Source organism: Cebidichthys violaceus, unplaced genomic scaffold, assembly GCF_023349555.1.
Source record: "Cebidichthys violaceus isolate CVI_PGR_0920_01 unplaced genomic scaffold, fCebVio1.0.p SCAF_23, whole genome shotgun sequence".
Taxonomy (NCBI): Eukaryota; Metazoa; Chordata; class Actinopteri; order Perciformes; family Stichaeidae; genus Cebidichthys; species Cebidichthys violaceus.
The window spans coordinates 5174327-5200684 of record NW_027176406.1 but is presented as its reverse complement, the minus strand read 5'-3'; the positions used below and the strand labels follow the sequence as shown (position 1 = coordinate 5200684).

At 43.8% G+C, this 26358-nt stretch overlaps 2 protein-coding genes across 3 annotated transcripts in view; one reads left to right on the top strand and one right to left on the bottom strand.

Moving 5' to 3' along the window:
• Positions 1-1946: 1946 nt before the first annotated feature.
• On the top strand, positions 1947-4972 carry zmp:0000001048 (retinol dehydrogenase 8). Of its 2 annotated transcripts, none has more exons than XM_068718578.1 (7): positions 1947-2114; positions 3144-3277; positions 3373-3534; positions 3631-3810; positions 3899-3992; positions 4106-4289; positions 4411-4972. In XM_068718578.1, exons 1-7 carry the CDS (start codon positions 2110-2112, stop codon positions 4618-4620), a joined length of 969 nt encoding a protein of 322 aa, XP_068574679.1. In that variant the 5' UTR covers positions 1947-2109; the 3' UTR covers positions 4621-4972. The 2 variants fall into 2 exon arrangements, with proteins under 2 accessions (XP_068574679.1, XP_068574680.1); XM_068718579.1 differs by having other exon boundaries at positions 3369-3534.
• A 3373-nt stretch (positions 4973-8345) lies between these two features.
• notch3 (notch receptor 3) overlaps positions 8346-26358 on the bottom strand; it is a 28947-nt gene continuing 10934 nt past the window's right edge. Inside the window, exons 3-32 of the mRNA XM_068718266.1 lie at positions 24890-25032; positions 24453-24788; positions 23614-23736; positions 23285-23518; positions 23028-23183; positions 22726-22911; positions 21584-21697; positions 20340-20453; positions 19167-19400; positions 18876-18986; positions 18573-18765; positions 18258-18403; positions 17695-17928; positions 17392-17544; positions 17046-17274; positions 16722-16923; positions 16447-16603; positions 16169-16353; positions 15915-16047; positions 15445-15815; positions 14792-15315; positions 14370-14696; positions 14129-14277; positions 13816-14041; positions 13618-13708; positions 13294-13462; positions 12850-13154; positions 12591-12738; positions 12392-12489; positions 8346-12293 (exon numbers count right to left, since the gene is read on the bottom strand). Of these exons, the coding sequence (XP_068574367.1) occupies positions 10728-12293; positions 12392-12489; positions 12591-12738; positions 12850-13154; positions 13294-13462; positions 13618-13708; positions 13816-14041; positions 14129-14277; positions 14370-14696; positions 14792-15315; positions 15445-15815; positions 15915-16047; positions 16169-16353; positions 16447-16603; positions 16722-16923; positions 17046-17274; positions 17392-17544; positions 17695-17928; positions 18258-18403; positions 18573-18765; positions 18876-18986; positions 19167-19400; positions 20340-20453; positions 21584-21697; positions 22726-22911; positions 23028-23183; positions 23285-23518; positions 23614-23736; positions 24453-24788; positions 24890-25032 (7357 nt within the window). The 3' untranslated portion in view covers positions 8346-10727. The remainder of the gene's footprint in view (positions 12294-12391; positions 12490-12590; positions 12739-12849; positions 13155-13293; positions 13463-13617; positions 13709-13815; positions 14042-14128; positions 14278-14369; positions 14697-14791; positions 15316-15444; positions 15816-15914; positions 16048-16168; positions 16354-16446; positions 16604-16721; positions 16924-17045; positions 17275-17391; positions 17545-17694; positions 17929-18257; positions 18404-18572; positions 18766-18875; positions 18987-19166; positions 19401-20339; positions 20454-21583; positions 21698-22725; positions 22912-23027; positions 23184-23284; positions 23519-23613; positions 23737-24452; positions 24789-24889; positions 25033-26358) is intronic.

Below are 26358 nucleotides of genomic sequence, written 5' to 3'. Positions count from 1 at the left end.
TGGACAACTTAATTTGACATACTGTACTTCGAATTTTTGGGGACTTTTTATTAGATATTATACTATGAATATTTTAATGACTTTTTTCAACATGTATTAGGACTTTTTCGTGAATTTTTTCAACATGCTATAGGCCTACTATGACGCTTTTGGACATGCTGTACTATGACTTATTTAACTTGCTATATTATGATTCTTTTTTTTACTTATTATTCTATGACTATTTTTGACATTCTATACGATGACTTTTTTTGACTTGCTATTATATGATTTTTTTCTGGCTTTTTTGTACTTGTGTGGTCGACTTCAGGAGGAAGATGATGGCTCCACAACCGCTGAGAGTTCTGGGAGAGGATGTGGACATGGTGGAGGAGTACAACTTTTTTTGACATGCTATACTATGACTTTTTTATGACTTATTTTAGATACACTATCCTAGGACTTTTTTCGACATGCTATACTAGGATTTTTTTTAATGGCTTTTTTCGACTTATGAAACATTTACTTTTTTGAAATTTTTTGACTTGCTATACTATGAATTTTTAAGACTTCTTTTTGACACACTATGAATTTTTTTCGACTTGCTATTCTATGACATTTTATGACTTTTTTTCATATGCTATACTATGACTTCATGAAAAAGTCATTCTATAGTATAGATTGACTTTTTTAACTTGCTATACTATGAATTCCTAAAAGACCTTTTTTGACACTATCCTATGACTATTTTTCAACATTCTGTACTATTGACTTCTTTATGACTTTTTTTGTGACACACTATGACTTTTTTCGACATACTATACTATGATTTTTTTAATGACATTTTTCAACATACAAAAATCTGACTTTTTTTTTCTACACAATACTTTTGACATAGTATTGTTGTAACGGCTTTACTTTTACTTGGACACACAATGCAGACACAAACGAGGAGACAGAATACAACAAAAAACAGTGAATTTAATGAAGTAATTGTCTGTGATTCCTTGATGCACTAAGTGTTGCTTGGTTGTAGCAGAATTCTTGGTAGCAGAGGGACTGAGGAAAACAGGGATTTCCAGTTAGTTAGATGGCTGGGTCAAACAGAGGAGAAACAGGTGGCTGGGATCTGGAGATCTAGAGGGAAACAGAGTCAGAAAACAGAGCAGTAGGCAAAGAACACAATCCTCAACCACAAGATGTAAACGGATAGTCACGCTATGAGTGGAGAGCCAGGCTTTTATGCAGCAGAGTGGAGTTGGCTTGATTCCAGATGAGCAGCAGATGTGCAGGCTTGAGTGGCAGCAGCCAACCAGGAAACCATGACACCAGACAACACAAACAGGAACATACAAACAAAAAGGGAGAGCATAATGGGGAAAGGGGTGACAAGGACCGCTATACTATGACTTTTTTCAAAATACTATCCTATGACTTAGTGCCAAATTGAATTACTCCTTACTTACTTAAGAACTGAGATACCAGAAATGCAACATTTTGAAGTATCACTACCGGTAATTACTTTCAAAATTAAAAATGAAGTGTCAAAATTAATTAATTAATTAATTAAAACAATCCAATTCTTGACGAGTATTAATAACAATATTCAAACTTTAAGCACTAATGTTAATCATATCTGTATTACTGTATCGTACTTTGTCACCAACTCCCGGGTTGCTGAGCAGGAATAGATGATGGAAGAATGAAAAAAGAAATTATAAAACTATGTATTGCAAAAAGGACCGTATGACTATTGTGACTTAATTAAAATTACATTTTGATAGAAATGTATGGAACGGACATATTTTGTTGTAATGCTGCTACTACTACTACTACTACTACTACTACTACTAATAGATGTGACGAGTCACCTCAAGAACTACAACTCCCACACACTGACTCGCCCTGTGTGACCCATTTAGATAATCACCGAGCTTATGTAGCCGCCTGTACTGCTGTGTCGCATCGCTCCTCTCACACAAGCAGTAACGTTACGCTATCGACCCGCTGGTTTAGTGGGGAAACAGTTTTTATTTCCACTATCTGCCGCTGTGGAGGACGCGCTCCACGCTCTACAGGTTGGTAGAACAACACCTACAAGCGGAAACAGGCCTCCGACTCTGGACTTTGATGAGGTTAACTCGTCCTATAGGGACTTTAAAAAGCAGTCTATGGTGACGTTTTGTAGGCTATATTTCATCCCCGGTGGTGTCACTGTAATTTGGATGACATGCAGTGGTGGGGAGTAACTAAGGACACAAGCCTATAAGTGCTGAGGTTCTTTTTATGGATTCTTCTTCAAAATTAAACTTTTTTTATTTTTTTTTATTTTTATTTTTCCTGCTTTAATGCCAAAAGACTTGTATTTCCATAACCATTAACTCAGAGGCATCCATGTAAATATGTGAAAGTATTAGCATTCATTACATCACACACTGATTGGAATGGGACTGGATTTCCATAATTTTTATTATTTTATTACCATGTTGTGCATGCCATGACACTTCACATAATTGAGTGAGAATGAAGGGCCTCTATAGACACCAAGCTTGCATTTGTAGGCAGCTAAACATTTCAGCATACATAAATCAGATTAGAGCCAATATAATCTTTGAACAAATACCAAAGTGGCTTTATGGGTGGTACATTTTCCAAATCAACAACATAAGGTTTAAACATTTGGATTTGATATCAGCATACGAGGGAACAAAGAGATAACAAAGGCATCTTAGAAGGCTTATTACTTTGCACCAGCACTCAGTGATCATACAGGGGAGTAAAGATAATACATTTAAAAAAGGAACTATACAGTAATGCCATTAAATCATAATCTAATGCAGCTGCAATATTTGTTGCAATTTGAGCATACAATGCTATGTGTTGGTTTTTATTAACTGGACTCTTGTTGTTACTGTGCTTTTCAAAAATTACTCCCTCACATCAAGTATCTTACACATTTTCTGGGTATGTTGAAATAGCATTCAAGGCAAAGAAATAAATCAATAATTTAAATATATATACACATGGCATATTAGGGAAAATGGGTTGACCTTGTTGTAAGTGAAATACAATGCTGAATCACAAAATAACATCTGTATTGTACAGAATGGTGATAATATTGGGAGGATTTTCCTTTAATTAAATTTCCCTGACTGGGCAGCCAGAATCCTTTTAAGCTGTGAAGTCAGAGGTCAAACAGCCATGGGAACCAGGAGGGTGCTGGTGACTGGGTGCTCGTCTGGCATTGGCTTGGCTGTGGCAGCGCGGCTGGCCAAGGATGAGCTCAGACGGTTTAAAGGTCAGCCATTCACTCTCCTCAACCAAAAAAAGAGTGGACGATAGATATAACTACAGCTACTTACTGCCTGTGTATTCATTGTTTATCTGAGGTAGTGGTTGCCACAATGAGGGATCTTGGGAAACGGGGGCCCTTGGAGAAAGCGGCAGGTGACTCCTTAAACAAAACCCTGGAAATCAAACAGTTAGATGCCTGTTGTGAAGCCTCCATCAAAGAGTGTATCAACAGCCTGCCGGACAGACGGGTGGATGTTCTTGGTATGTAACCTCTCCTTCGCATCCTCACAGACCTTTTTTTTAAGTGAATTAAAGATCTCTCCATATATAATGACATAGAATACTCTGCTGTTATAGTGAACAACGCTGGCGTCGGCATGATCGGACCACTGGAGTGCCAAAGTATAGATGCTATGAAGGAGCTCTTTGACACAAACTTCTTTGGCCTGGCACGGCTGGTGAGAGAGCTGCTGCCTGACATGAAGCGGAGGCAGAGCGGCCATATTGTGGTGATGAGCAGTGTCATGGGAATACAGGGTGCGTTTGTTAGTGTCAGTGAAATTACAGAAGAAGCTAACAATTAAAAGAGAGTTACAGAAGCAGGTTTCCTTCTGTTTCCACGCAGGGCTTCTGTTCAATGACGTCTACTCAGCCTCCAAATTTGCTGTGGAAGGATTTTGTGAAAGTCTGGCAGTGCAAGCAATGAAGTTTAACATCAAGTGATTACATGTCCTGAAAAATTTTGACAACTTTATGCAGTCACCCAACAACTTATGTAATGTAACAGTGGTCCAATATGTATGTTTTTTTATTTTTATATCTCTGTCACAAGGACAACTCTGGTGGAACCTGGCCCTGTGGTGACAGAGTTTGAAAGGAAAGTGTATGAGGACGCTGAGAAGATGGATCTATCAGGGACGGACGAGGAGACCGCCAAAATCTTCCGGGAAGTTTACCTGCCATACTCTATAAAGGTCTTCGCCTCGTTAGCCCAGACACCAGAGGAAGTGGCTGAGGCAAGTGATGACAATTTACATTTGAGTTTAAACGGTCGCAAACAAAAAATGTTTTTTGGCAGGGGAAACGCATAATGAACAAACCCCTCACAGTGTTGACATATTTCTGTTTGTATTCTAGCAAACTGTTAAAGTGATCACAGCCAAGGAGCCTCCTCTGCGCCACCAGACCAACCGCCTATACATGCCCATGACAGCACTGAAGCATGCAGATCCGACTGGTCGACTGCCTCTGGACACCTTCTACAAGATGATTTTTAAACACGGCAGCGTGTTCAATGCTACTCTCGGGGTGCTGCGCGTGCTGCAGCGGAGGGCAGGGAAGAAATAAATATTTTACTGTCAGCTACCATAGACTGAATGTTATTCTTAAGGAGACAGTGATTGACGGTGATAGCTACCAGCATCCAACGGTAATGTGACAGAAGTCATGACATGAGCCGTAGGATGTTGTCTGTAAACTGTACATTAACTCTAAAAATAATGTGAATTACTTCTGTACTGTAACTATATGCATGGACCTTCTTTCTTATTGTAGAATCTTTTTTTGTTTGACTTTCTTTTGATCTGTACAGGCAAACACTTTATAATAACAGCAATGTGAAATGTCTTTTTTTCTCTTCTCATTAATTAACTGTACTACTGTAATGAGTCTAACAATAAAGAATTGGTGAAATATTATTATAAAAGTAAAGAAATTGTGGATATTTTTCTCATCAGTCTACAATACATCAGACAGGTAGATGTCATCCAGAGTAGGCTCTCATCCCCACAAACATTTTAAGGGAATACAAGTCTGGTAGTTGACAACAGCATTGCTGCATCGACTCATCGCCAAAACTACTTTCCCTTTATTGATGTCTGCATAAGCAATATCCTGCCCATGTGTTGGACGGGGGAAGGTTAAAAGGGCACGACGGCGATCAACCTTCATTTATTAAGGTATCGCAAACGCTCAGGTTTAGGCAAGGTCGCAAAATAAATATTAGGGTGTATAAAACAAATTGTTGTTTCACAAGAGCTAGATGCATGCAAACATGTCAACATTACCATCCAAACACATCAAATAACATTGACATCTGTAGTATCGATGGATTTTATCCCCCAAAAATGGCGAGGCCTTGACATTTTGAATACTACCAGTATAGACCCTTTTACAGTTTATAAACAATGGAACGGAAGGGGTGTGCAAAATCTTGTCAAGCTACACAAGGCCGAAAACCACCAAAGAACGCGAATGCAACCGAAACATGTTGACTTTCCAGATGGGTGTGAGTGCAGTGGCTCACTATTTAGCGGAGAGAAAATACGAGCATGAGAGTTCCCGTTCAGCTGCTACGAGGATCTTTAATTTGGTGTTTCCAAGCACCAGAGTCCCTTTAGTGAAGAGACTGCCGGGAGGACGGATCTGGGTCAGTCCCGGTGGGCTGGTCGCTGCCGGAGGCCCCGCATGGAGTCTGAGCTGAAGGAGTTTCTAGTGATTTTGTCTAAATCCGACCCAGTGGCACCGATAACAAGCATTAACAGTAACAATGTAGAAATAGCCAATCCATCAGCTTGTTGCTGATGCTCTCGTTATTATAACTAGGTCATATAGAGGCATCAGTATTACATGGAGGCTGTTTCATTACCAGTTACAGGTAGTGATGCTGTGCTGAGTCTTCGGAGCGTGGAAGACTCAGGAAGTTTTCTCTGAAGCACCTATCGAGGCTTGTATCGTTTTAGACCAATTGTGTTACTGATGACACCCGAAGCCCGAACATGTTGGAAAATGATTGTTCCTGGATAAAAGAAGTATCCCCTCTACATCATTTTCATAGTTACACAAGCATATTCACTGGCCTCTGTCCGGTTAAACCACTGCCACTTTACAGTTTTAGAAATTATTATAATATCACTAGTTGAAAGTAGCCTAAGTGAAAAATCAACAAGTTACATTAATACAACAGTATCAGTCTTCTCTCCCCGCTACGGGAATCCCCCTCCAGAGTTGTCCCCACTGAATCGCTCCAATTACAACGAGAACATGACGTCATATTTACACAAGACGGACACGTGTCTTAACTCTGTAAACGGTCCATGTGCCGGACTGATCTACGACGTGTTTAGTTCGCTGGAAAGTACACATTTCGAGCTTTCCAAATGACACAACCGCACCATGACTGGAAACACACAGTGTCCGCTATTAACGAAGGGAAACGAAGGTGTGACACTTCAACGCATACAGTTGCACTTGACAAAAAATCTAGGCATTAGTTATTGATGCCAAAAACACCGGATTGTAGTGACTTACGGTTCAACAGTTTACTTTGTTCCGACAGGAAGTCAGTCGACATGTCATTAGTCAAGTTAGGCTGACTTGCACCGTAGGGCGCAACATCCATGCTCTTTTGTTCTTGGCCAACTGGTGGTTGTATTGGAGAACTCACGCCAACAATTGTTTGTTTTGACGAATCAGTGAATTTTTCATAAAGCCCTCTCCAGTTATCTACCTATACAGCATGGAGCTCTTCAGTCAAATATAAATATTGATCAATATTCATTATGGTTGTTACTATTCCAATGCTTTTAGGAGGTTTATGTTAGTTGTAACATGGCTATGTATGGATATAAATAGTATTTTGCGCCTATTGTTTGCGAGTATGACTATAAATTGTGTCATAAATGTTGTATACCTGTGTATTGTCATCAAACTTGCAGTCCCAGTTTTGGTAGAATACGTTCTCTTGCATCATTACCCATAACATCTTGGTTTAAACAGTGGCATTGCCTTTGAAATTTAGATGATACACTAGGCGAGGATACAAATCGTATTTCTTCCTTTACTGCATCTCAGTTCACTCTGGAATGGTAATCTGAATAGGTTTACTGACATTACTTACATGCCAGTGCCCCTTCAAAGTCTTGTCTACCCCACAGTTCATAGCTCTTCCTCATTCAATCTCTTACAGAGACAGTATTTATACCCTGATGGGACAAAGCAACACAGAGTATTTATACCCTGATGAGACAAAGCAACACAGATGAAAAGTGGTCCTGCTTGTCCTGTACTCGTCCCATCACACTCTTGTAAAGTCTAAATAAACGGAAGTTGTTAGTGCATTAAAACATTTGCTACAACGATATTTGAATTATAAATAACATGTGCCACCATGAGGTTCATCCTCACAGCTCTACACCCCACTATGACTAAAACCCCTGCTGCACATGTCATTGCAATTGACTGGAAGAAAAGCTGAGAAACAAATTGGGATCAGAAGCAGAAAAACAATAAAACCCTGTGATAAAACACAAAACTTTCTCTGAGCTCTATTTTTGCAATGTTATTTTAGTTAAAAATATATGGCATCAGTTAGACCAAACTCACTATTATTACTTAAATGAAGTATCACAGATTTTGCCTACAGTTTTGCACCATAATTGACAGAGTCTGGATTTAATCTCCTGTGCCAAATTTAAAGAGCAAGCTAAACTTCAAGAACGTAGCAACTAAATATAAGATGAGAGATCTCAATTTGTCCTTATTCAGAAAGTGGATTGTGTCCAAGAATGGGTTGTGGCCATTTTAACCATCTTTTCCCATTTTCTTTCTTACCTTATTTGTAATCGTTTCAAATATATTGGGTGGAAATGGACATAATATCACGAGCAGCTACATATTCAGTCTAATACAATAATCCTGCAACTAATGCTACCATTAAGATTATTATAATGTAAACCTTGCTGATCCAGAGAGCTCAGACAGGTGTTCAGTCATCATTTTGGTAATTATTTTAGGTTGTAGCTTGTGTTAGTGTGCAAAAATAATAGGTAATTTATATATAATGCAGTCCAATACCACAATCTCCATTCAAAAATCAAGAATGTATTATCTAACAGGAGTCCCAAAACAGCCCTTATTATTTGGCTATTGTATTGGACAGAAAATGTAACATTTCAGATTATAAAATCGTTGAATAATTCATCTCAGTTTTATTTTAATGATGAGGACCTGAATTAATGAATATCCTCCTTTAAAAATATGAAACGATTACTGAAAACCAGGACACAAAAAAATGTAGTTCCCTACAGTTTTTATTATAAGTAACTTTACAATTTTTGACTGTAGAAAGAATAACCGTGGAAAGGATTATGTACAGTGATTTTGAACTACTTTTAAACAAGTATAGAAATTAATAATGATAGAAAATATCTATGACTGTTCTAATAACACAAGACCAATAAAATATCAGTCACAGCCTCAGCTTCAAATAATGCTAAATGAAGTACATTTTATTTTTGTCCTTTTTAGTACATAATCATTTCAGAAACATAAGACTTCTCAAGCAAAGATCTACCCAGAACAAACATATTTACAAACAGAAGTTGGGAGGTTGAAATGTACAAAACACTTAGTGCGACCTGGTAGGAAAATTGAAAGACCAGTTATATATAAAAATAAAAAAAACAAACAAACAGTTTTTGTAAGTAAAATGTGAACTGGACTGTGAACAACAAAATGTTTCCCAGGTCTGATCAAAACAGTAGCTGGGTCTATAGTGAACAGGATACAACAATGAATGAAAGACAAACTCTATGACACAACTAGGGGCTGCGTTAGGTCACCACAAAAGTAGTAGCTAGGAGTGGTGGCCTACTAATTTCTGTCCATGATGTCACAAGATGAAAATGCAATGGTTACTTTCTCAAAATTCTACTAATATCTACGACTTTATGCTGAAATGTCCACAGTAAGTGAGAGGATGACCTCTATCCTAAACACTCAGGTCATGTGGGGGTAAAGACTTGGTCAAACATAACAAGGTGTAAGCTGAGAACTGGGAGAGTCATCTCAGAATTTTGTAAAAAGTTTAAGGGTGCAGCACTACATAGTAGTGTTCTTTCCTTTCAGTCTCTTCTAACAATCATCTTAAGAAGCATCTCCGCTGCCCCTGGACTGGGAGCCACTGTAGATGCAGGGGAACTGTCCCACTGCATGCCATAAAACACCTCCCTGAGGAGTGACAGGGCATAAGCAGTCACAGCCCAGCAGCCACACCCTCACACTGACCAGTACTCCACCACAGACACTACCAGGGACAAGGTCAGAGTGTCGACGAGACCTCAACTGCCACAGATAGTCCAGGAATGTTTCCGTTTAGTCCAGTGACGGACGTGGACAAATTTAACCTCAATCTGTCTGTCATCTGGCTCTACTCTGTGTCGGATGCTGCTGAAAGGTACAGCATCCATATTCAACAAGACAGGCAAAATGGAGGAATGTTTGCAGGGAAGAGTGACATAAAATAGCAGCTGATGAGCATAGCTTAGTACATCCAAAGTGATTTAAAAAAAACCAAAAAAAAAACGGTATCCATGGTTTTCACAAATATACAGAGTATAAAACAAATTGAAGAAAAAAAAAAACCAATCTAAAAAAGGCAGTGAGAGGCTGATTTTAAAAAGGCAAAACAATACATGTATCAGGGCTAACAGTAGAATGGAGGTAAGATTCCTGTCAGTCAGCGATAAATTGGAGCATTACACCTAAACCTTTACGCTGCTAATTTATTTTGAAAGCTCATAGGGAAAATTACCATGGATTTAATGCCACACATATATTATAAATATCCATTGCAGTTAAATGTTGTATTTGACCCACACTTGCCCTTTGAGGCTGGTCACTTGAAGTGCTTCAGAGACACTCATCTACATTCTTATTCATAATACTCATATGGAAAGTAATCAATAACCACAATTCAATCAAATCAGAACATATCACTACTGCTGAGCAACTTTTAAAATATATATCTGCTAGAACCAGTTTCTCATCTTTACCAGTTGTTGTTGGCCTAAATAAATATCAGTTATTAGAGGTGAACATTTCTCTTTCTGTCTGTTAACTGGTCTGAATGATGAATTATATTCCTTTACCATCACTTGCCACACTGGCTAAATAGAAATGTTGGCGGTCCGTATAAAATAGGAGGGAGTGGCACATTATGTGAGAGGCTAGGACAGAAAGAGGGTGAAAACACCTAAAAAAGCAATTCAGAGAGATAAAAACAATAAATAAAAATAAATGAATTCCCTTCAACATTGAACTTTTTTCTCTTATCTACTTTTTTAAATGTTTGTTAGTTTCCAGGAGAGCATCCCTAAGTCTTTGAAATGAAAGACTTGGTTTTCTTCATATACTTTTTTTTATAATAAAAAACAAGTCCATCTGTGACAGAATTACTTCATTAATTTGTCTGCTGTTTTTTTTCAGACAACACACATTTCCCTTTACTTTTTTTCTCTGCAAAATCACTAGCAGACGGTCCTCGTGATAATCAGTCAATCCAAATCCAATGAAAATCTTGGAAACAGGCTGACACATATAAACAGACGGGCCTAAGAGCCAGTCCACAAATTATTTTACCCCAGGTCCCTTTTCAAGCAGGGGCCGTGAGATCTTCATGCAAACACCTGCATCTTGCCATTGGCCTCTGGGATTTGAGTAATTTGGGTCTGGGCAGGGCCAGCAACTGCTGGGCTGGGTGTGGAATCTGACCAATCAGAGACACAGTGAGGAGAGGGGCTAGACCAGGGCTCTGGGGACTCAGGGGAGGGGGTCAGGTAGGGGTGCTCACTGGGCAAATGGAGGTAATGCTTGGGCGTGGCATCTAGTGCGGATGAGTAGCTGTGCTGAGAAGGAGGGGTTGGGTAATCCTCCGTTCCTGCAGTGCTGCCACTCGGCTGGGAGGGTACAGCCTGAGTGGGCTGGGCTGCTGGCGTGGCTGCCTGTGGGGGCTGAGCAGGAGGCTGGGGCTGAGGAGGTTGCTGAGGCATCTGCTGCTGCTGCTGCTGCTGCTGGAAAAAGGATGGTGGGGGCTGGGAGGTCTGGGGTGTCGGTGGGGTGGAGGTACCCATGCGGGCCATGCTCTGCTGGTTGGCGATGGTGTGGTTGATCAGCTGCTGCTGCTGTTGTTGCTGTTGTTGTTGTTGTTGTTGTTGTTGTTGTTGTTGTTGTTGTTGTTGTTGTTGTTGTTGTTGCTGCTGCTGCTGCTGCTGCTCAGCAATGGAGGGCAGCTTGACTGGGCTGATCGTAGGTGTGGAGGTAACAGGTGTGGGCTGCAGCATGGCATTGCGGTAGAGCTGCTGTTGGTGCATCAGCATGTTCTGCTGCTGCATGGCTGGGCTCTGTGGGTGCATGCCTGCCTGGCTACTCTGCACAAGATTGACCACCTGCTGACCACACTGGGAGGAGGACATCCGGCTGTGCCAGTCAAAGGGTACACTGACAGGACTGACCAAGCCCATGTTGAGCCCCATCTGGCCTGAACTCAGCACATAGCCATGGTTGACATCTGAAGCCATGGAGCGCAAGGACATTCCTCCCACTCCCAGGTCATTGAGTTGTGCTAGAGACACAGCAAAGGGGCCACCTCCATCCAACATGCTACTGTGTACCATTGGGGTGTTTGGGACAGACATGGAGGAGTGGTAGAGCCCTGGTGACTGCATGGCCACAGGGGAAGTGGGGTTGGTTATGTAGCCAGCATTGCTAGCTCCCCCGTGGGGTGAGTCCAGTGAGTCAACTGGGGACAGGGTAACTGAGCTCTCCAGTAAAGCACTCTGCATGTCCAAGGTCAGCTTCTTATTACGGGCCTTGACTGACTCCTTCAGACTGGTAGCATGTTGGCCTCCCAGGCTTGAACCCTTGGCCCCAGGCCGACGGTTCTTCTTGCCCTGTGGGGTGTTCTTCAGACTGGGCAGGAAGGCGCTGGGAGGGCACATGAGTGGAGACAGAGTATGTACTCCAGTGAGGTGGTGTCCAACCCCTCCATGGCCCTGGGGACTCCTTACTGTGTTGTACTCATCAAGAAGCTGCACAATGTCGTGGTGCATACGCTCCTGAGCAATGTCCCTTGGCAACCTGTCCATATGGTCTGTGATCTCTCTGTTTGCAAAGTGAGCCAGCAGCACCTTCACAGCCTCACAGCTGCCCTCACGAGCTGCAAGGAACAGAGGGGTCTCCTCCTGAAAATAAAAACAGCAACAAAACAAACAGATGCTGTGTTAGATACAAACACTCTATTTAAGCCAAGCTGCTGCGAAAGTCTAAGTGGATGTCATACCTTCAGATCTTGCATGTCTTTGTTTGCGCTATTCTTTAGCAGGGCAACAGTGGCCTCCACATTGTTCACGGCAGCAGCCCAGTGCAAGGAAGATTTACCTTAAAGAGACAACAAACAATGAGATTACACATCTATACTTTCAGTGAATATTATCAGAAAACTCTGAACAAAAAAAGAGTCAAAATTTGCACACACTTACCCAATTCATCTACTGCATTGACATCAGCATGGCAAGTGATGAGCTCCTCTACCATGCCCTCTACTGCCAGCCGTGCTGCCAGGATCAGTGCAGTAGAGCCATCATACATACGGGAGTCAAGATCTGTAGCCCGATTTCGGATCAGAATCTAGATGAAAAATTTGATATTATGATTAATACAACACATGTGCTAACATCAGTTATAAGCATTTTTACAAGTGATGTGGCCAAAAAACAGTACTTGTTGATGTTTGTTTACCTGGAAGACACCCTGTGCATCTGCAGCCACTGCAGCATGTAGCGGTGAACGTCCTGTGTTATCCTGAGCGTTGGCATCAGCTCCGGCATCCAGCAGCCTCTTAGCAGCATCAGCACGGGCGTAGCGAGCAGCCAAGTGGAGCGCTGTCTCACCAGTGCGGTCCGTTTGGGCAGCAAGGGAGGCTCCCTGGTAGATTAGGTCAGAGATGATGTTGGCTGAACACTCCTCATTCTCCTCCTCCTCTGCTACCTCGGGCTCTAAGCCGCCTCCACAGAATGATGCCAGCATCAGAGGTGTAAAACCATCTGGAAGGAGATGAGAAAACGGGCATGGATGAGTTTATGTCTATTCAAGCGCTCAACATAACAGATCATAACAAAGAAAGTATAGAAAACCAGCAAATCTTAATTCCAATTTTAGAATTTAGATTATCTCACTACCAACCTGGGCCTCGGACATTAACATCCATGCAGTCGCTTTCAAACTCTCCTTGAGGTGGGGTGAGGGCCATGGTGGGGGGCACACGGATGTCTGCGGCTGCAAGGTGATGCTGTGTCCACTGCCTGCTGTCCACTGCATCTTCACTGTCTGAGAGCATACTCGGTTCCTCAACCTGAACTCACAGAAGGAGAAAACGCTAATTCGTTACTTATTGCAGGCTTTAATACAGGCTAATGTGTTGTTGTAAAAGGTATATACACAAACTCTTGTGCTTGTATGTAAGTTGACTAGAAACATTTATTAATGTAAAGAAGGTGTGTAACTGACCTTAAGCCTTTTTGGCTCGGGGCAGTCTGAGTCCATCCAATGGTCACTGTGATCTCCAAGGAGAGATTCCTCCACGGTTTTTGGCATGTGTCTGTGTACAGATGAATATGTTAAACAATGTAAGCACAAATAGCATTGCTGAAGTAATTCAGTCCCAACAACATCATTAATATTACATTTTGCACACATATAACTTACTTCATTCCCAGAGCATCCTGGCCCACGGGTTCCCTGCGGTTCTTGTTGCTGCTGGGTTCCTTCTTGAGGAAGAAGCCCTCAGGGAACCAAAGGGTACTGTGTTCTCTCTTTCTACGAGCAATCAACATGCCTATCACAAGGATGACCAAAAGGAAAAGAGAAGCTATCCCCACCAGCATCAGCTTGCCCCATTGAGGTATGGGATCATGATCAATAATCTCTTCACCTGTGGTGAGAAGACAAAGTAGTAATCACACATGTGCCAAATTAGTCTTGCAAGTTTATTTTGTGCTCTTTGAGTATCCCTACTCACCACGAACTTCTTTGAGGGGGTAAGGAAAGCGAAGCATTTCTACAGCTGACAGGGCTCCTAGGTAGTCTGCAGCGCTGACAGCTGTAGGGAAACAGTCCTCAAAGCCCTGAGAGCACAGACGGTTGTCTATTTCCAGGTACACTATCGAGCTACAGGAATAGCAGAGAGGCAGGTGTTTAGTTGTATTGTACAACCTACAGGAAACAGTTCAGCTGTTATGTTTATTGTAGGCCTGACTTACCCGATGACTTCCTGATGAGGCTGCAACTCCCGCTTGAGGCGTGCCTCTTTGCGGGTGTAGGGGCGGATCATGGCATCTCCATTGTGGTCCAGTCGGAAGCGGATTGTAGTGTGTAGGATTGCACTCAATTTCTGCAGAAAAGCTGTGCTGGTGCGGAGAAGCTCCTCTGGAGGCAGTAGGACTACCACAACCAAGACACCAGCAGCAAGGTCTTCTGGAACTTTTCCTGCGCAGTCCAAGCCATCCCAGCCACACTCCTCTGTGTTGCAGCCCTGGTCACACTTTCCATCAGCATAGTGGTCTATACAGTAGGCTTCGTATATTGGACTAGAGACAACACAAAAAATGGATCAGCTCAAGTTTTTCTAAGATCAGTAGAGAAACATTTTGAGGAATCCTGTTAGCAGTAAAAATGAACTCACTTGCAAACTTTCCCCTTGTTTTTGCAGTCAAAGTTGTCATACAGACAGTCAAGGTTATTGCAGGACTCATCACACTGGCTGTTGTTGAAGACCTGCCAACAGTCTGCACAACGAGCCCAGGGGTTCACTGCCAGAGAACAGTCACCGCCGTCCCATTGACAAAAGAATGTGTTGCATTCTTTGTCGCAAACACCATCATTGGCTTTGCTCTGACAGTCTGCTAGAGGGCATGAGGGTGTTGGATCCTCAATGGATCTGCTGCTCTGCTCGCACCGTTTACCTGTCCAGCCACTGGGACACTGACAGTGGAAGAAGGGGAAGCTGGTCTCTTCAGTGCACAACCCTCCATTCCGACAGGGCTGGGAAGAGCACCCTTCATTACTGCGATGCTGACACTGGGGCCCACCATAACCTGGCAGGCAGGAGCAACGCGCCCCCCTAGTGGTGAGTGCACAACTGCCTCCATTGTAGCAGGGCAGCTCCCGACAGGACATGCTTCTTTCACAATTGGGCCCAGCATAACCCTAAGGATAAACAATCATTCATGCACTTAGATGTTGATCTTTCAATAAAAAAAAAATAACAAAAGCTCTAATGCACAAACTACAATATTCAATTAGGTGTTTAAATCCTTAATGTGAATGTGTACTTACAAGCTGACACGTGCAAGTGTATCCCAGTGCAGAGCTGCTGGATACAGAACAGACTCCTCCGCTCTGACAAGGCTGAGACTCACAGACACTAAACCTGCTCTGACACCTCCGGCCTGTGAATCCAGGCTTGCAGACACATTGGTAGTCATTGGGCAACTGGATGCAGTCAAGACTGTTGGAGGGACTGCAGGGGTTAGAGAGACACTCATTTATGTCTCCCTCACATCTTTCTCCTGTGAATCCAGGGGGACAATTGCAGCGGTATCCACCCACTCTGTCCACACAGGTGCCATTGTTCAGGCACTTAGGGGGAGCACTGCGCAGCCTCAGAGGTGGCGCACAGTCATCTTCATTGATCTCACAGAGAACACCTTTTAAAAAGAGAGGATTATTAAATACTATACATTTATTATATTTTAGTCCCATAGTGTAATCTCTACTAATAAACTTTTGAATATGTGCTTGCATACCCAGTGTGCCAGGGGGGCAGGAACAGATGTAATGTCCCACCAGATCAATGCAAGTGCCTCCATTCTGGCAAGGATGAGACTGGCACTCATTGATCTCGATCTCGCAGTTCTGTCCAGTAAAGCCGGGCATACACTGTAATGACATGCAGATGACAATTACATTATTTCCACAATTGTGATGAACACTGTGTGAATACTGACTTTGCTCAAATCTGACAGAGAAGCACAAAATATTGTCAAAAAAATTTACTCACGTCACACTGATACCCTCCCACATATCCCCTGCAGGTGGCGCCATTGTGGCAGGGCTTGTCTTCACAGTGGTCCACTTGGCTTTCGCAATAGCTTCCGGTGTAGTCAGCAGGACATTTACAATAGTGGGCATTCCCAGTGTTGACACAGTGACCACCGTGGAGGCAAAGCTCATCTGTCTGGAGCCCTGATTAGAAAGATTTGGAAGAAAAATTTAACCTTGATGACTCAGTTACAACACAATCACAGGCCAAGAGGTTAAATAACAATACCCGCATACCTCTATTGCGAGCAGCTGTCTCACAAGAGACCCTGGAGATGTCACAGTAACGTCCAGACCAGCCGTTAGTACAGTCACAGATGAAGGAAGCATCCTTTTGGCGACAGCGTCCTCCATTTTTGCAGGAAGATGAGCGTCTGCACCAGTCGACTGGTGTCTGGGTAGGCAAGAGGCAAATGGAAAAATTCTCAGGATTAATTAGTCTAAAAACAAATTCATGAAGACACAAGGCCCTTACAAGACCTTTCAAGATTAGTCTGTGAGTGTGTGTGTACCTGGCAGCGGTTGCCAGTGTAACCCTTAGGGCAGGAGCAACGGAAGGACTCCAGAGCATCTTGACAGATGCCTCCGTTGAGGCAGGGCTGGGAGTCACACTCATTGACCTCATATTGGCAGTGGGAGCCAGTGAAGCCTGAGCGGCAGGTACAAGAATAGCCGTTGATTTTATCTGTGCACGTCCCTCCATTGAAGCAAGAGCTGCAGACATGAATGAACACATGGACTTAAGTTATATTGACATATTCAGTAGTTATATAAATGTGTATATGAGTAGGTTGATAAAGTACAATGTGGGATGTCTCCATGACTCAAACACTCACCTTTCAGTGCAATCAGGGATGTTGGTTTCACAGTGGATGCCTGTAAAGCCAGGCCTACAGGTGCAGGTGTAGGAGTTAACATAGTCTGTGCATGTGCCACCATTCTTGCAGGGGGAGCTCTGGCATTCATTGATCTCTAAAGCACAGCGGGGTCCAGTGAAGCCTGCCAGACAGCTACAGTAGAAGGAGTTCACACCATCTGTGCAGGACCCTCCACTTAGGCACGGATCTGATAGCACAAAAGGATAAGATGACTTTGGTTAAGAACAGTATACACTTGGTATTGTGTTGGATAGCAACAGACAGTTATAGTAATTCAGCACGCTAGGTTTACGTGGCCACTCACTAGGAGAACAGTCATTGATGTCCGTTTCACACGTCAGCCCAGTAAATCCAGCTCTGCAGGAGCACACAAACCCTCCAAGTGTGTTGGTGCAGGTCCCACGGTTCTTGCAGGGGTTTGAGATGCATTCATTTACGTCCACATTGCACAACTGTCCTGAAAAAGGCAAAAGAAGTGTACAATAAGGTTTAAGTTCACGGTCAAGATCATAAGCGTTTATGCATTAAGACTTTCTATATGATTCAAGGCCTATTATTTCACAACAGATGAGGAGGCAGTGAGATAATAAGTACAAAATCAGCTTACCTTGCCAACCTGACTGGCAGTTACATTGATAGCCCAAGTAGTCTGGTGTGTGTGTGCACATAGCATGATTTGCACATGGGTTAGGGGAACAAGGGGTGAGGACCTCAGCACAAGTGGGTCCACTGTAAGGAAGCTCACACAGACAGGTGAAACTTGCCACACCATCCACACAAGTGCCCTTGTTCAGACAGGGACTGGATGCACATTCGTTGATGTTCACCTGGCAGAGGTTACCTGTCGAAGGGGCAGAGAAGACATTAACACATATTTCAGAACTCAATTTTGATGAGTCTGAGACTTGGCCTAACACTGGTGAATGAATTTGGCATATTTTTAATACACCACTAGGGGGAGGTAAATGATTGGCATTCAGGAGGAGGAAAATGATGAAGGACATAGTATGAATCATTTAGACAAAAAAAATGTCTATTAAGTCTATAAGCTACTCAGTTACAACTTTACTGCATGTGCTGTACGTGTGTATTCCTCTCTTTGTGTTGTACTTTTTGATGTTGATGACTCCAGCGGTTACTGCATGTTGTGCTACCACGACACACACTTACCTCTGAAGCCTTGGCGACACTTGCAGGTGAAGCCATTGAGCTGGTCGATGCACGTGCCAGCATTCTGGCAGGGACTTGGCAAACAATCGTTCCTGTCCAGGTCACAGTTCTTCCCCACCCATCCGGGCTCACAGTCACAGCGATAACTAGAAATACAGGAGTACAGTCAATACACCAAAAGATGCCACATTCTACATGTACAAGTTGTAACTTGTAGGATTAGCAACAAGCTTGCAAGGTGTTGATGCCAAGTTTCTCCTTGATATCACATAAGATGCCACTTCAAACTGCGACAAAGTCTGAAACAAATCATACCCGTTGATGTCATCCCTGCATGAGCCATGGACACATGGGCTGCTGCCACACTCGTCCACCTGGGAGTAACAGTAAGGGGGCTTAAACCCCTCCGGACACTGGCAGTGAAATCCATTTTCTTCATCCACACATGTCCCCCCATTTCTACAGGGGCTAGATGCACACTCATCTATCTCCACATTACACTTGGAACCTGGCAGGAGAGATTTTAGACACAATCAGAAGAAAGAAAATATGAAACATTTCCAATGAGGACTGATTTACTAATCTCAAATTTGTGCTTTCATTGTCAAAGGGCCTTACCAGTGAAGCCAGGTTTGCAAACACAGTCATAGCGGTTTATGCCATCTTTGCAGATGCCATAGTCACATGGGTTGCTGGCACAATCATCAAAATTGATTTCACAGTTTGTGCCTGTGTTGACAAAAAGTAACTTAAAGTTAGAGTGTTTACATTGATGTGTGAGCATACACCATGATTTAGCCTACAGTTGCAGTAAATTCACTGGAAATTAATTAATCTTATTAAAAAAACAATTCAACATTTTTAAATTAACAAGGTCCGACTATGTGATTTTGAAGGTATTCCTCTTACCAGAGGTTCCATGTTGGCACTGGCAGATGTACTTGTTGACCAGGTCCACACACTTGCCCCCATTCTGACAAGGGTTGCTGTGGCACTCATTGAGCTGGTTCTCACAGCGATAGCCTGTGTAGCCAGCGTCACAGTTACAGGTGTAGCTGGCAATGCCATCTATGCAAGTACCATGGTGGCATGGGTCAGGCTGACAGTTGTTGATATTACTCTCGCAGAGTGTCCCTTCATAACCTAAAGATGAAAAAACAGAATAAATGTAGATTGTATATCTTGTCATTTGATGCAGCAAAGGTTATTTTCTGAATGAAAGCATTTATAATTCTCATGTTCCATTTTTATCCAATGTTCCTCCTTTTCTCAATTGATTAGTGATATTGTTGAACTTCCTCCGTCTGTTTCCCACTTTTTCTTTATAGAAGCTTCTAGAGTTTTGGGTTGCGATTACTGCGGTTTCCATGTCGACAATGTCTGTGTGGTATGTGTGTAGTGCAGTGCTGAGTTGGGCAAAGCAGTAAAGAAGGGCCCTACGCAGGCCTCCCAGTCCTGCTTTTGTTCTCAGTGGCGGAGGGAACAATAGACTGCGCCACGTCAAACAGGGCCACTTCACTCAACAGAAGGGGCCCACAAACAGAAGGAGTACCAAGCAGCTGGTCACTGAAACAATGAAGCAGGCTCCCTTGGTAGGTTTAGGTCCAAACAAACATGTTACATTTCAATGTATACACACAGTCAGCTCATACATGCAGTCTTTGTGACAAACGTTTATGCAGCTCACTGTATTCGGGCTTGTTTTCAAACTTGGACATGACTGAATGTGAAGGAATGAAAGATCAGATGCAGCATGAGGTGGTGTGTGGGGGTTTAACAGATGAACAGATGTCGGGGTGATGACCAAGGCTCCTTTCTTGGCAACTGCTGGTCCTCAGTGACCCCATGATCCTGAGAGCCGACGAGGGAAAGAGGGGGATTAGGGGCCTCAAGTCAGTCTGCTTGGCCAGCAGACATCCAGGGAAATAGCTGACCCCCCCAAAACAACAAACACTTAACAAAGACCAAATACAGCCCAACAAGTGGTTAAGGCTCATCTGCTCTTCTGCCTGGGAAGACATCTTGAGCTGTGTACATCCTCACAAGTATTCACTGCCAACTATTTGGTACAGAAGCCCTTACCTTCAGCACAGCGGCACTCGAACCCATTGGGCCGGTCGTAGCATTTCGCTCCATTCTGGCAGGGGGTGCTGGCGCACTCATCTATGTCGATCTGACACATGGTGCCAGTAAACCCTGGGACATACAAACATAGAGGTGAAGGGTCAGAAAGAAGGTCCAGTGGAATTGTCCATGCTCAGGTCAGAGGGCAGTTCTGTCTCTTTTTAGAAGGGTAGAGGTCTTTAGCTAGGTTAGTGACGTCTGGCTCAGGTTGGGTTTGAGAGCGTCTCGACTGGTTAAGGACATGTCATCTGTGCACTTGGACCAGTGCCAAGATGACCACTACAGAACGCATTGGAAAGCCTGTGACCTTGATAATGTTTATGAGAAGGGACTTACAACGTAGTGCATACAAGGTGGATGTGAAAATAAATGAATATTGCTATCAGGTGGTTTGAAATATCTGGGCAGCAAAATCAAATTTATGCAGCTTTATTTCACTTCAGGTTATGTCACATTTCTGTGTGTTTGTACAATGGCTTCTCTACACTGAAATTCTATAAATTAAATGTGTGGAGAAACAGCTCATTTTAACATCAACCTCAATAACAACAACAATAATGTGAATAATGAATGAATTATGAATGATAACAACAGTAATAATATCTCAAATCTACTGGCTTGAAAAGCTTGAGAAACTGAGCAGGCTTGAAATCAGTGGGCAAAGTGCCCAGACAGGGGTGAATTGGTGCATTCGTAGCACACTGCTCAGTTGATTAACAGTGTCGCGACGGTCTGTGTGTTGGTGCCTGGGCTGCTAAAGGGGGGGGGGGTTAGAGGAGACGGTGGGATTGTTTTCTCTTTTAGGGAACCCCCCCATCCCCTTCCTGCATCAGCTCCACCGGCTCAATAGCTAGATGGGGGGTGGAGAGGGGACGTCTGTCCCAGATGTAAATTGAGGACCTGGAAAAGAATCTCATTAGCAGGACTGCTGTTCCCCACCACCACCAGGGCAGGATGAGGGAGACTGCTGTCCCTTCCACATTCCACAGAGGAGGGGAGCGGGGGTCACAATAGTGTCTTTGTTCAGGCAGGAGGAGAGGACAGGCTGCCTTGTGGGCTCTAAACACCAGCAGGCAGAAGTAGCAAGGCATACCCTCCCTCCTCTGTTTCTGTGGACATTTAAACTTTGGCTCTCCGAGTTGTTAACAGGGATAGAAATAAACACAGGTAATATAAATCACGGCCAGGCAGAACAGTCTTACCTGGCTGGCAGGTGCATGTGAAGCCATTGACCATGTCCCGACAGATGCCATCATTCACACATGGGTTGCTCTCACAGTCATCTACGTCAACCTCACAGTAAGTCCCCATGTAACCTGGAAGAGAGAAGTTCAAACTGAATCACATACGTTTTTGCAGTTGAAGCAGATTCATTATGTTCTGTTTTTATGTACGGGTATGTCAGTAGTAGTGGGTATTCTTTGCTACGGGGAAAGGATCTGTGGGAAACTTTTCTCTCATGGGAGGCCTCAAAGACTTTGACACTTGTCTCTGCTGAACCACAGAATGGATAAAAGATCCCTAGAGCATCCCCAGTGTTCCCACTCTACTGAACTCAAATCAGAGCATTTTCCCTCCCTGGGTCAGTGTCCCATTCAACAGATGTGTGTTATACATTCTGCGTTAGCAAACTATGGAGGGTTCCTTCATTGAGGTGAAACAGAGTGTGGATCAGAGTGCTGGGGGAGAGGCTAGCGTGGAATCAGAAATAATCAGCAGCTCCACATGAGCTTTGCCAGGCTGGCTGATGATGAGGAGGGTTATGAGGAAGGGCCTGTCTCTGGAAAAGAAGGGGGAGGGGGAGAGGCTCTGGGAAAAGGCCTCTTTCCCTCTCTGTGTATGAGGGGTGCAAAGTGGAGCACAGAGGGGCCCTATTGTTCCGCTCCATTCCCACCACTCTACCACTCATTAGTATTCACAGCACACTCCTCCCCCTAACTGCTCGCCCTCTCTCACATACAGTCCTATAGACCCGACTCCCAGCTCTAATTTGTATAGTTCCCAAAACCCCAGGATGCATGTAGAACTGTGCGTGAGAGTTTCACTGTGTTTTTGTCACTGAGTGTTCAAACCATCACTTAGTCCAAACTAATACCCTGTCTGGCTGTATAGTGCACTGAGAGTAGAGCAGACCCTCCACACCCCCAACTTCAATGGGAATGCATTACATAACAGTCTACACTGGCAGTCAGTCTGGCAGAATTGTAGATGATGCTTCAAGTTTAAATAATAAGTTGTTCCACTCTGCTATGGGTTTGTGGCTGTCTTAAGTGGATGATCAGGGTGAAGTGAGGTGTTCTGTATACTTTTATTGGCAGTGCTGAAATACAACAGGCCTGAATACCTGGCATGCAGATGCAGGTGAACTCTCCAATGCGGTCCAGGCAAGTGGCGTCATTCTGGCAGGGCATGGACAGGCATTCGTTGATGTCAATCTCACATCGCGGGCCGGCATATCCCCGGCCGCACTGACACTGGAAGGAGCCCTCTGTGTTCACACATTTACCAAAATGTTCACATGGGTTGGCACCTGTGGGCAGAAGGGTGAAGTTCAGTATATGAAACACACTAAAAAGGGAAAAAGACCAAACGGAGAGGTTATGACCACAGTAACTGACAAATGGTTAGAAAAAAAGGCAGACTTACCAATCGAACACTCATCCATGTCCTGGTTGCAGGCACCTCCTACAAAGCCGGCAGGACATGTGCAAATGGCACGGCCATTAAGGGGGTTGGTGTCGCACACTGCCCCCTCGTTGCAAGGGTTACTTACACATGCATCATCAAGGTGGCACAGCAAACCTGTGGGGACGGCACAGAAAGACACACACAAAAACATGAAATAAACTATTCAGCAGCCAGAACTTAGAGGCACACAGGGGCCATTTGACGAACCCACGTACCTGTCTTTCCAACTGGGCACTCGCAGAAGAAGGATGCTACACGGTCATGGCAAGTGGCACCATTGAAACAAACGGCTATGGCACAGTCATCGATGTTCTCACTGCAATCATCTCCAGTCCAACCGTTAACACAGACACAGGTATGACCACCGATGGTGTTGAAGCAAGTACCCCCATTATGGCAGGCATTTGGTTGCATGAGACACTCGTTGACATCCTCAGCACAGTATTGCCCTAGAGTGATTAGATGATATATTTGCTTGTACATACTCACCATGAGATATATACATTTAAAGTTGATTTAAAATATTATGTTAATAGATATGTACCTGTCCATTCTGGTGGGCACTGGCAATTGTAGGTGTTGACTCCATCCACACATATTCCTCCATTCATACACTTGTGACCTGGACAGTCATCCACATTATTCTCACAGTTGTGTCCCTCAAACCCTGAGACAGAAGGAGAGAAAAAAAGAGTTATGATACACAGACAGAGTAACATACACCAACTGAGCATTTACTAAACATTCAGTGGTTCCTGTTCCAGAAACAGAGCATCTCCACTCATGACGTTGAGTTATATTTCCCACACTAGAAACGTTGTGGGTTAACGTGGGCAGTAAAAAGGTTCAGAGGGTGTCTGAGTGTTTACGTCTTCTCATGATGGTTCCCATACGATGCCAGCAACAGCCGTGACTCCTGCCTGCTTCAGAGGTCCGCACTCCCCGCAGTGTTTGCTTGTTTTATAATCTCTCACAGTTTCAATGACTTCCTCTCTGGCAAGAGACATTTCCTGTCAGCTCCCCAGTGGGAAACCAGGAGGCCCATAAAGTAAATTCCTTCTGTTGTGAAAAGAGCAGAGTGGAGTAGAGTGACGGCGGGCTGCCTCTACAACTCTCCCACCATCCCATCTCCCATCATTAGCTATTAATAGCAGACAGGAAGCTGACCTGGGAGAGAGGAGTTAATCCCAGAAACAGCACTAACAGCTACATCATCAGGCTGGGAAAATCCGTATGCCTGTGCTAAGGGCCTGGGAAAAAACGGGGTCTGCACACTAACTTTTTTATTTTGTGTGTGTGTGTGTGTGTGTGTGTGTGTGTGTGTGTGTGTGTGTGTGTGTGTGTGTGTGTGGGGGGTCTATTACAGATAAAGAGTTATTCTACCTGGTAGGCAAGCACACTCGTAGGAATGGTCGCTGGTCTGGCGACAGGTGCCCCCATTAAGACACTGAGATGGGGCACAGGGAAGGGTGGACACCTCACATGTGCGCCCGCTGTATCCAGGTTGGCACTGACAGCGGAAGGACCCGTGGGTGTTAATGCAGAGGCCACCATTGAGGCACACGCCAGGCTTGCGGCACTCATCAATGTCATTGCGGCAGTTCTTTCCCTGGAAGCCAGGTGGGCAGGAACAGTTGTAGTGGTTATTCCAATTGGCACAACGGGCCCCATTGGCACAGGGACTTGTGGCACAGGCATCAATGAGGGAGCAGTCTTGGCCTGGAAATTAAATAGTGAATTGTATTAAGTTAAAATAGGAACTTTCAATCTCCTTTCTCAGATCCAATCTCTCTAATTAAGACAAACTCTGATAGATGTACCTCTGAACCCTCTCTGGCACACACAGGTGTATTGTGGGATACCATTGACCACCTGGCTCTTGCAAGCTGCTCCGTTCAGACATGGCGATCGATGACAGGGATCCAGGTGCTGACAGAGAGGACCAATGAATCCCAGACGACATCTGGACAAACAAATTCACACACACATTAGGATGTCTTTGACCTGGAGGTCAAAACAGGTCACAAGATGACAAACTAAGGTATTCAAGACCGAGCTGTGACACTCAAACTCCAGTGTAGCCCAAATCCCATCAAGTTCTGGGTTTGGCAATGAGGGCCCCTGACACCTTGGCAAGGCCTGCTGGCTGACTCATACATTGGCTTGAGTAATTCTTCTGCACCCTGGAACAAATTTGTAATAACATAGCTTACCCCATAAGTACTTACCATGCAGTACATATACACACACACACACACACACACACACACACACACACACACACACACACACACACACACACACACACACACACACACACACACACACACACACACACACACACACACACACACAAAGTGAGACATACATACACTCAAACAATTTCAAAATGAAGATGGAGGGAGGCTATCTCTTTTTGTCTTACGGGCTTCACAAGGCACATCCTGTTATTTCCAACTAAAAAGCCTCAGTTTGTCCATGTCAGCTAACATTCTTCTTACACTGTTACAGTTTTCCGCACCTCAGCTCTTGCTCTGTTCTCATATATGAAAAAGAACACACCCAGAAACAGCACTCTGGAAACGTATTACTGCCAACAATTACTGACATGAGAAAAAACGGAGGACTACACACAGCACACAAGAACCGAAGAGGAGAAGCAGCTGTGGTATCTAAATGAAACAACATATTTTCGGTCATCCATCTCACATGCAACTTATGGAACAGACAGGCTTCTTTCTATATTAATCAATACAGCAACTTACAAACAGTGGCAAAACACAGGTGACATAAACTTAATAATGTGCCTGAACGCATCCTGTGTAGACACACGTGAGGAAATGAAGCTTCTGCTTCTGCACTGCTTTCGCCATGTTGGCTGTGAAGACGTTTTGTAAGACCTAAACCTGCTCCACTCAGAAATTGAGATAAACATATAAACATGGCTTCCTATAGCTCTCTGCAAAGGTCCTATGGGAGTTTAGACAAGGTTTGGACTTACTAAGGAGTACAGTATGAGCTGGTAACTCTATACCCACAATGGAGCCCCTGGCTGGGGACAAGCCCCCTCTTCAAACAGGTTGTTTGATGCTGATGACAGGGCAGTGACGGCTGGGTTTTGGCCCGCCCTTGGGCTCTGTCTTCTCTTTCATTGGAAAGGAACCCCTGGGTAGGATCAACAAAGGGTTTTCATCTATTCTCTTTAACAGGAGCATCACCACTACACTAATGTTAGTTCATCGTTTACTGTTTTGATGTACCTTCCCCCCTTAATAAACTATATGTCTCC

Bases quoted from the DNA above. Each gene is read 5' to 3' on its own strand.
- zmp:0000001048 (XM_068718578.1), top strand. The intron at 3,993-4,105 runs GTGATTACATGT...CTCTGTCACAAG, and splicing joins GCAATGAAGTTTAACATCAA to GACAACTCTGGTGGAACCTG. The intron at 4,290-4,410 runs GCAAGTGATGAC...TTTGTATTCTAG, and splicing joins CACCAGAGGAAGTGGCTGAG to CAAACTGTTAAAGTGATCAC.